The following is a 10,910-nucleotide window of genomic DNA, read 5'->3' on the forward strand; positions in this document are numbered from 1 at the left end:
TGCTCCATGCATGTGCTACAAGATTCGATGTGATGGAGAATCTTGAAAAGTTTTTGGTTTTAGGGGACAAGGCCTGAGTATACGTGCAAGATGCCAGCGTGAGCAACACTAGTCTATTTTTAGATATAAAAAAAACTGAATGTCACCCCTGACAAGACACGCGTCTCCTATCTATTTTAACTACAGCAGTGGCGGATAGCTAGAACGAACGACGATAGTTACGTTTGTTCAGGTGGTTTTCATTTCTCGTCCGGCGCTGCAATATGCCAACGAAAGTCTGAAGGTCAACAAGAATCATCTTTTGCATGCAATGACCGAGAGAAGAAATAGTAAAGACTAAAAATGGATTTGAAAAGGTTAATTAATTACGACCGGCACATGGGGATAAACACGACGCGCTAATTTTAGCAGTTTACGAGGCAGTGCAAGCGAGTGATCAGAAATCGCAGCTGCGTCTCCTCCGTCAGTGCCGGCATGCACTGCACGAGACGAGAGGATCGATCGCCGGCCGCCGCCCTCCTCCATAAAAAGGATTCGCCGCGCGTCTCCTCCACCAGCTGCAGGCGCCCCCCGCCGGCCACCTCTCGTCTCCTTGCATTCGCTTCCTCTCGTCTCGCGTGTGCAATAATGGCGGGCGGCGTGGTAGTGAACGCGGCCGGGGGCAAGACGTACCCCGGCCACATGACGGCGTTCGTCTTCTTCACCTGCCTCGTGGCCTCCTCCGGCGGGCTCATCTTCGGCTACGACATCGGCATCTCCGGCGGTGTCACCTCCATGGACTCGTTCCTCAAGGAGTTCTTCCCCTCCGTGTACGCCAAGGCGGAGGCCAACAAGGACACCAACCAGTACTGCAAGTTCGACAGCCAGCTGCTGACGCTCTTCACGTCGTCGCTCTACCTGGCGGCGCTGGCGACGTCGTTCGTGGCGGCGTCCGTGACCCGCGTGTTCGGCCGCAAGTGGTCCATGTTCTGCGGCGGGCTCACCTTCATGGCCGGCTCCGCCATGAACGGCGCCGCCACCGACGTGATGATGCTCATCATGGGCCGCATCCTCCTCGGCGTCGGCGTCGGCTTCGCCAACCAGTCGGTGCCGCTCTACCTCTCGGAGATGGCCCCCGCCAAGCTCCGCGGCATGCTCAACATCGGCTTCCAGCTCATGACCACCATCGGCATCCTCGCGGCGAACCTGATCAACTTCTGGACGGTGAAAATCGAGGGCGGGTGGGGGTGGCGCATCGGCCTGGGCCTCGCCGGCGTGCCGGCGCTCATCATCACGGTGGGCGCGCTGGTGCTCCCGGACACGCCCAACTCCCTCATCGCCCGTGGCTACAACGACGACGCCAAGAAGGTGCTGGTGAAGATCCGCGGCACCGACGACGTGCACGACGAGTACGACGACATGGTGGCGGCGAGCGAGGAGGCGAGCGCCATCGAGCACCCATGGCGGAACATCCTGGAGCGCCGGTACCGCCCCCAGCTGACCGTGGCGGCGCTCATCCCGTGCTTCCAGCAGCTGACGGGGATCAACGTGATCATGTTCTACGCGCCGGTGCTGTTCCTGACCATCGGCTTCGGCGACGACGCGTCGCTGATGGCGGCCGTCATCACGGGGCTGGTGAACATGTTCGCCACCATGGTGTCCATCGTGTGCGTCGACAGGCTGGGGCGGCGGGCGCTGTTCCTCCAGGGCGGCACGCAGATGTTCGTCTCGCAGATCGTGGTGGGCACCATGATCGCGGCGCAGTTCGGCACCGCCGGCGTGGGCACCATGTCCAGGAACAACGCGTGGCTGCTGGTGCTCTTCATCTGCCTCTACGTCGCCGGCTTCGCGTGGTCGTGGGGGCCGCTGGGGTGGCTGGTGCCGTCGGAGGTGTTCGCGCTGGAGGTCCGGTCGGCGGGGCAGAGCATCGCCGTGTGCGTCAACATGACGCTCACCTTCATCATCGGGCAGTCGTTCCTCACCATGCTGTGCACGCTCAAGTTCGGGCTCTTCTACTTCTTCGCCGGGTGGATGTTCGTCATGACCGCATTCATCGCGCTCTTCCTGCCGGAGACGAAGGGGGTGCCCATCGAGGAGATGAACCACGTCTGGAGCAGACACTGGTTCTGGAGCAAGTACGTCACCGTCGACAGCAGGCAACACGACGGCGGCGGCGGCGGCGGAGGCAGCCGCAGATCCAACGGCGGCGTCTGATGATCGAGCTGAGATCGTCGCTTGTCGCGCGTTCTCTAGCTACGTACGTGTGTAATCTAAGCTAACAACGTAGCTGACCGTCGAGTTGCTTAATTAATTGACGTACAGGACAGGGTGGTGGAATGTCTCTCATCTGCATCGATCGCCGACTGACTAATTTCCATGCATGGCATGCACAGATTGATTTGGTACTTGATCGAGATTACTGTTGTCGTTACTGTTAGAGAGAGAGAGCGAGAGAGATTGGCACATATATAGCTAGCATATGCAGAATTAAAGAAGCTAGCAGTTCGTTGTCTGTATCCTCTGTACGGTATTTGACCAGGAAGTTAAGTCTGATCTAGGATTAACCCCTGCATGTAAGCAAGGTAAATTTTAAGTTGTCTTAAATGTTTTAGAATTCATTTAATAATAAAGGACGGATGGGACAGTTGTTACTTCATTTTTCATCTTATCCTTGTTGTTGTTCTTCTTCTTGTTGTTGTTGTGTTTGATAGTTTTCCACGCTGATGTCTGAAATCAAGGACCAAAAGAGATCAAGAGAGAAAGAGAAACAAGATGTATAGTGCTGGTTTTTTCTCGATGTTTAGATTAAGATCTAATGGATATGCCAAAGGGTCTTTAGCCTGGTGGTTAGAGCATCAGGGTAGCATTCATCATGCTTGAGTTTGACTTCGGTTGAAGTGAATTTAAATAGATCTAGAATAAAAGAAATATAAAAAAATTTAGGCACATGAGAGATAGCATCCTCATGTTTTCTTTCCTTATTACGAATGAATGATGGTGATAGTCTTTTTACTTGGATCCTGATCCCTCTAATTCACGCAAAACACACACGCACAAGGAAATAACAATACACTTACATGATGTGGAAGTGGAAATGGAATGCCCTTTTCTATTTTTTCCCATATATTTATTTTTCCCATTCTATATTATATTATTCTCAAAGCTGCAGGAATAGAGCAAAGATTAGGAAGCATTAATCGATTACCTGCTGACTTAGGTCTTGTTTAGGCCTTGTTTAGTTCACCCAAAAACCAAAAACTTTTCAAAATTCCCTGTCACATCGAATCTTGCAACATATGCATGGAGCATTAAATATAGATAAAATAAAAACTAATTGTATAGTTATCTGTAAATCGCGAGATGAATCTTTTGACGAGCTTAGTTAGTCCATAATTAGACAATATTTGCCAAATAAAAACGAATATGCTACAGTACCCGGAATAAAAAAAAAGGAACTAAACAAGGCCTTAGTTCCCAAAATTTTTTGGATTGCGATATTGTAGCACTTTTATTTTTATTTGGCAACTATTGTCCAATCATAGACTAACTAGGCTCAAAAGATTCATCTCGATATTTACAGTAAACTGTGCGATTAGTTTTTGTTTTCATCTATATTTAATGTTTCATGCATGTGCCGCAAGATTTGATGTGACGTGGTTTTTGGAGTGAACTGAACAAGCCCTTATATTAGGAGTTGTATCAGTAATTTCTTGGCCAACAAGCATTTTATTGAGGACATTCTTGCCCAGCAAGTCGCAGTAGCCATGTTGCACGGTGTTGATGACCCATGTCGTTTTCACCAGCAAACAGCAAGTCGCACGCAGTAAACAATGAGCCTAGGGTACGTGGGCAGGCTGTGCGTCCGGGCGGTGCAGGCCGCCGTCCGTGCCGAGCCGAAGCAGCCGGCGGCCAGCAGTAGGCGGCAGGCGGCGCCGCCCATGCCATCGTCGACGGCCGCCGCCACCGGTCACCACCACCTGCAGCCGGCCGCGAGCGCGAGGCGGGCGTCCGGTGAACTGGCTGCAGGGCCGGCGGCGAGGACGACGACGATGACCGCCGGTGCTGAGGAGCAAACGATGGCGGCCATGAGGAGGAGGAGGAGGCGTGCCGAGAAGGATGAGAACCTCATGAATCTCGTGTTCTGGGGGCCACAATTAATCACAGTAGTTTTACGGTTTCAGTGATTTAATTTGCAAAATAGCAGTTTTCAGTAGTGTATTGGTAAATGTAGTTTTGTCTGAACTTATTTTTGTGTGTGTGCGTGCGCTTCAAACCTGAATGGAGAAAAGGTAAACCTGAATTCGAAGTTTCGAACATCAACGCCTGGAACAGCCAAGGCCTTTTGGATACAGATGTATCTACAACAAATCACATGTGTTGCAGTAGATTGAAATGGACCTTAGTTCAATACACTCCAACTCACTTCAATACATAAACATCCAAACAACTCACTTAGTTCAAATTGACAGCCAAACTGCCAAAGTATGATTATAGAAAGATTATTAAAGATAGGAAAATCACGTGCGAGCAAAAAGAGGCATCAATGTTAGATGAAACTTGACAAATTTGCAAAGTTTCTGAAAAAATATTCCTAGGCTGGTTTGTGTCCAAACTCAAGAAAGTTGCGCCGGCTGTAAAAACCGACCAGGCCGATTTTGGCAGAGTGCCCACGGACACGGTGACCTGAACAGGTGTTGAGAAACCAGCGTCAGTTGTATAAAACTGGCCTATGTTGATTTTGCCAGAGTGGTCACTGTGGCCTGTACAAACAGGCCTGAACCGCTTTTGGTGGTCCAAGTTTTAACTCGTCTTTTCCCTTTGGACATTGATCTGATCTTGTGGGGCACACAACCGTAGACAACTTCTTCGACCAGTGTCTTGAGCTTTGTCGGGAGCCAAACGTCGGACACTCGGCAAAGAGACTCTTTGCTGAGCACCAGCCCTCGACAAAGGTAGGACCTTGGCAAAACTTTCTTTGCCGACAGCCGAGCTCTCGGCAAAGGGCGGCGCACGGCGAAAAGACTCTTTGCCGAGCGTCAGGCTCTCGAGCACTAGGCCCTCGACAAATTATGGTTGTGGGCAAAGAAGACGGGCAGGCTAACTGTTGTCACCTTTCGTCCTCTTTGCCGAGTGTCAGACACTCGGCAAAATAAATCTTTGAGCTCGAAATTTTATATCATTGCCCTCAAATGTTGTAAAGCAACAATGGTACCTCAAATAAAGTACTACCAAAATCAAGTTTGGGTAGATGAACCTTTGTGCACCAAGAAAGAACAAATAAGTGGCAAGAAAAAAGAAGAAAAATTCCTTGTTTGTCTCTCATTTTTCATGAGTGTTTCTATTTGTATGTCATAGGTTTTTCAAGCATCATTTCCATGTCCCTGAATGTGGTCAGGTACAGTGTCCTAGACGACTAATTGCTCCTAAGCTAATGAAGAATTCACCAATCCACCTAATCAAGTTTATCTATAAACTTGTTGCTCCTAAGCTAATGAAGAGTTCACCAATCCACCTGCCCAGCTGGTTCCCAAGCCCGTAGGTGTACCTTGGTGCAATTGTAGCTATCGAAGAGTTCCAATCCGAACAAGTGCACCGGCAGGTAGAGCACATCGGCTGCAAGGCTCAGGCCATCGAGGTCGCAACGGCTAGCGAGCAGGCGCACCGCCGCACTGGCACATCAGCGAGAAGCATGGCCGGGCTCCATCCTCCATAGGGTCTAGCAGATCCGGCAAAGCACCACCGCCTCCTCCTGTCTGTAGGCTCCAACGGTGACCCCACCTCCACTCAAGCCTTGTCATGCCCAAGCTCGCGTACCAACAGCCTCGAGCACGGCAACCCGCCACCGCTCGAGCTCTGCCACACCTGAGCCCACGATGGCCTCTAGCACGTCGACCCCTAGGCATAGTTATTTAGACCGGACCGAACCAGCAGTCAGACCAGTAAAAGACTGGACTGGAGCTTTGGCATGTACGGTCCACCTTAAAGGACCAGTAAGCAATTAAACCGATGAAGCGATGGTTTTTTTCTCGAAACTGGTATAAAACTAGATTTTGGACCGTGGGAAACCGACCGCCCGGCAACTGGAGGTGGGATTTCAATGTGGGAATGGGGAGGAGAGGAGAGAAATGATGGAAAATTGTGTAAAAAGAGGGGACGGTTCAACGTGGGAATGGGGAGGAGAGGAGAGAAATGATGGAAAATTGTGTAAAGGGGGGGACAGTTCAACATGGGAATGGGGAGGAGAGGAGAGAAATGATGGGAAATTATGTAAAAATGGGGAGGGGAGGAGAGAAGGTGGGATTTCAACATGGGAATGTGGAGAAGAGGAGAGAAATGATAGAAAATTGTGTAAAAAAGGGGGACGGTTCAACGTGGGAATGGAGAGGAGAGGAGAGAAATGATGGAAAATTATGTAAAAGGGGGACTCGGAGTCAAACTCTACTCTGCAGGATTAGGAAGCAAGTTTTCCACCACTTAGCTATGAATTCAGTAGTGTTCTTGTGTCATTCTTCACTCTATTTGAACTGGGTTAAACCGGCGGTTCAACCGGTTGAACCAATCAAACCGTAAATTGAAGCCTTCAACGATTTGATGTCTGGTCCGGTCCTAATAACTATGCCCCTAGGTGCCTATATCGGTGGCTTTCGATGGAAGCCAAGAGCTATTTGTTCTTAACAGAGTGTGTGTGTCAACGTCGGTAAGCGAGACAATGACCAAAATGAAAGTGTTGGAAGGTTGCTTCAAAGGATAAGAGTCTAGATCACAGAAAGACCGGGTCTCTTAGAATTTGCCTCCTTACTAAACAGTGTACTTTAGACATAGAAAATGATTGAGGCACTGATTATGGGGGTGTTTAGTTTCCTTCTTTGGCCAAAACTTTTGTTGTTTTATACTATCTTTTGGCAAAATGGATCTAAACAGCATGGACAAAAAAGAGCAAAACTTGGGCTACAAAACTTTTGGCATTTAAGACCCAAGAGGCCTAAACTAGGGAAAAACATCATCAAGTGTGTGTTGTGTCTGCATGGCTAAAGGTTTGTCATGCATCTAAACATCAAAATATAAAGTTTGAATGGATAAAAGTTTTACAGCAAAAGACTAGGGACAAAAGTTTTTTGTCATGCATCTAAACATCAAAATATAAAGTTTGAATGGATAAAAGTTTTACAGCAAAAGACTAGGGACAAAAGTTTTACCATTCCAAAAGCATCTAAACATTCCCTATGATAATGCTTTAATTTTTTATGGATACAAAACGCGCTGTTACTACTTATTGGAACTAAATCCTGATAATCCTGATTATAAGTACGAGTGAAAATGGCTAAACTGAAAAAATGGAACAGACAAAGTAGCGTTGCAGATGAGAAAAACTTGAAACATCCTCTCCAACGATTTGCATGCGTCCCCTGGTCCCTGGAAACAGTATATGGACGCTCTTAGCACCCGTAATTTGCCCTTGGCTCTCATCACTGTAGCTAAGGTCGATCTTAAAGAAGTTTCAAGTGAGTTTTATTTATATTAAATAGGTTACTATATAGTTACTTTTGATCAGATGTCAGTGTATTTAAGAAGAAAGGGAAGAAATGAGTTTCATCTAGACGAAACTCTCTTCACACAATTACCAACTCTGTATGAGTCTTTAAATAAAATGCTTTTGAAACCATAGAATGAAACTCTTCATTAACAGGGGGTATTTGATCCTAGTTCCATTTCATTTCGTATGACATGGCAGTCTTGGAAACAACGCCACCATTGAGACTGGCAACATATCAAGTGCAAACCAAGCAAGTTGTGCAAACTTGTAAACTCTTAATCAAGGCCACAGGATCGTCATCCGATGGCTAGCAACAGAGGTTGGCTATTTTTATAAAAAAACATCCGCCAGCCATCATTGCTAATTACTTCTTTTGTAGTTGACCCCTCCCTAATCTTCTGTAGCTGCCCGTCGCTTGGTTCCTCTCGTACGAGGTATCCTCGGTTTTCTTTTACCGTGATTAGCCGCCGCCGCCCATCCCCACACGCGCCATGTACTCCGACGCCCATCCCCATCGAGAAGGAGGCCACGAAGCCTGCCAGGATGGAGAGCCGTACATCGACGCCGTCCGTCAGCGCGCTGCACTTGAGCAACGACAGCGACGCGACCAACAAGGTGAGGCACGTCGTCGTGCCGGCTGTGCAAATGTACAGATGCTGCTTCCGGACGATGCAGTTGATGAGGACGATGGTGATCACGGTGACCACCGTCTTGACCACGCTGACAGCCATGGAGGCGCCCAGGAGCTGGCTCTGCGTCCTGATGCCGGAGTCGCAGAATATGGTCAGGTCGTACTGACCGAGGATGACGATGTCATCACGATCAACGCGGTCGACGCCGGAGTTGGAGCCCACCTTGAACAGCTAAGCACACCTAAGCCGAAACCTTCTCGTCCTGACGCCAGAGTAGTAAGTTGCACAGAATATTTTTTTTATTTTCATACAACTAGTTATGCCTAGTCAGTTGCTCATACAATTTTACACTTTTATAGGACACAAATTGCAAAGAATCTTTGAAGCCTAAGATTGGAATGATATTTGATACACTCACAGATGTGGAGAAATTCTATAAATCATATGCACATGAAGTTGGTTTCTCTGTTCGTGTTGGTCAGCACAAGAAGCAAAATGAGGAGATAGTATTCAAGCGGTATTGGTGTTCAAGGGCAGGATATAGAAAGGATAGCGTACAAGATGTTAGTGATCAATCTGGGAAAAAAAGAAAGACACCAAATATGATGGAAACAAGATGTGGCTGTGAGGCACATATTGTTGTCAAACTTTGTGGTGACAAGAAATTTCGAATGCATTCAATGTTTGAGGAGCACAACCATGGTTTTGTCTCGCCAGATAAGAGGCACTTGCTACGGTCCAACCATTATGTTAGTGAGAGGGCAAAGAGTACTTTGTTCAATTGTCATAAGGCTAGCATCGGCACATCCCAGGCATTTCGACTTCTCCAAGTCAGTGACGGTGGATTTCAGAATGTTGGTTGCACGCTGAGGGATATGCAAAACTATTATCGTGACCTGAGGACCAAAATCAAGGATGCTGATGCACAAATGTTTGTGGAACAACTTGAGCGAAAGAAGGAAGTAAATCCTGCCTTCTTTTACGAGTTTATGGTGGATAAACAAGGACGACTTGTTCGTGTCTTTTGGGCAGATGCCATATGCAGGAAAAACTGTAGTGTTTTTGGTGATATTCTTTCGGTAGATTCCACATATACCACTAATCAATATAATATGAAGTTTGTGCCTTTTACTGGAGTGAATCATCACTTGCAAAGTGTCTTCCTTGGGGCAGCATTCTTGGCTGATGAAAAGATTGAGTCATTTGTATGGTTGTTTCAGACCTTTCTTAAGGCTAATGGTGGAGTGGCACCTCATCTAATCATAACAGATGAAGATGCGAGCATGAAGGCGGCTATTGCTCAGATTCTACCAAATACAGTTCATAGACTTTGCATGTGGCATATTATGGAAAAAGTACCTGAGAAGGTTGGGCCGTCCATAAGAGAGGATGATGAGTTCTGGGTTGCATTAAACAAGTGTGTGTGGGGCTTCGAGAGTTCATATGATTTTGAGTCTCAATGGAATTCTATCTTGATAAAATATGGGCTTATAGAAAATGAGTGGTTCTCCACAAAGTTTGAAATTCGAGAATCATGGATTCCAGCATACTTCATGGACATACCTCTAGCAGGAATCCTTAGGACTACATCACGATCAGAGAGTGCAAACTCTTTTTTAACCGTTTCATTCATCGAAAATTGACCTTTGTTGAGTTTTGGCTAAGGTTTGACACAGCTTTGGAGTGCCAGCGCCAGGAGGAGTTGAAAGCCGACAATGCAAGTCTTCACACCAATCCTAAATTGATGACACCATGGACCATGGAGAAGCAATGTAGTGTCATATATACACATGAAATTTTTAGGAAGTTTCAGGAACAACTCCTAGTTGCAAGGGACCATTGCATTATTCAAGGGATATCAGAGTCTGAAGATATAAAAATTGTCACCGTGAGCAGCCAATCTGGAAAAGAGCGAGTGGTTCAGATGAACAGGTCAAACATGTTTGGCACGTGCTCCTGTAAATTTTATGAGTCATATGGCATCCCGTGCCGTCATATCATACAAGTGCTTAGAGGCGAGAAGCAAAATGAGATACCATCGACTTATATTATGAAGAGATGGGAGAAAAGATGTAAAAGGTGAGTTCATATGGCTGTTTTATTTTGTTTTGTTTTGTTTTCTGTGGATGCGCAAAAGTGCTGATCAGATTCTTATTTTCACAGAGAAGTGTTCTTCGATGACGAAGGCAACCTTCTGGATGAAAAGGCTAAAGATCCTATGGAGGTGGCAACGCAGAAAAAAATTTCAGATTCACGCAACAAGTTTGAAGATCTTATCCAAATGGCCAAAAACTCGGAACAAGGGATGGAGTTCTTATATTCTAGTTTATCCAATCTTGTCGAACCTCTCCAAAAGATCATTCCTGCTGCTACAGTTAATAAACAGGATGAGTTCGAATCATTTCTTGGTAGCAAAATTCCACAGGAAGTCGAGATACATCCACCAAATGATATCAAGTCCAAAGGGCGATGCAAAAGAATTAAGAAGAGCAAGGAGAAGAAGGCAACAAGAAAACGGAAGTGTGGAAGCTGCCAGCTAGTAGTGGATCATGATGCACGAAATTGCCCAAACAAAGTTGATGGCTGACTGTAAACACCTTTTTGTACTAGTGCTAATTTTCAGTGTCAATGAATTATAGAGCATGAATTTTTCAATGTCTCAGTGCTTCGAGTGGAAAATCAAGAAAATGTGTAATTCAATGGAACACCAGCTGCATAGCAATATAGATTCAGGCATCAAACTATGCTCATATTTAACTCATTTA

General features: G+C 46.7%; 1 protein-coding gene across 1 annotated transcript; it reads left to right on the forward strand.

Moving 5' to 3' along the window:
* Positions 613–2,635, forward strand: LOC8069681 (sugar transport protein 12). Its single transcript, XM_002443904.2, has one exon. The coding sequence runs from the start codon at positions 628–630 to the stop codon at positions 2,191–2,193; it is 1,566 nt and encodes a 521-aa protein (XP_002443949.1). The 5' UTR covers positions 613–627; the 3' UTR covers positions 2,194–2,635.

The sequence above is a fragment of the Sorghum bicolor genome, chromosome 7, assembly GCF_000003195.3.
Source record: "Sorghum bicolor cultivar BTx623 chromosome 7, Sorghum_bicolor_NCBIv3, whole genome shotgun sequence".
Lineage (NCBI taxonomy): Eukaryota > Viridiplantae > Streptophyta > Magnoliopsida > Poales > Poaceae > Sorghum > Sorghum bicolor.

Coding starts and splice junctions, on each gene's coding strand:
- LOC8069681 (XM_002443904.2), top strand. CDS start 628: ATGGCGGGCGGCGTGGTAGTGAACGCGGCCGGGGGCAAGACGTACCCC.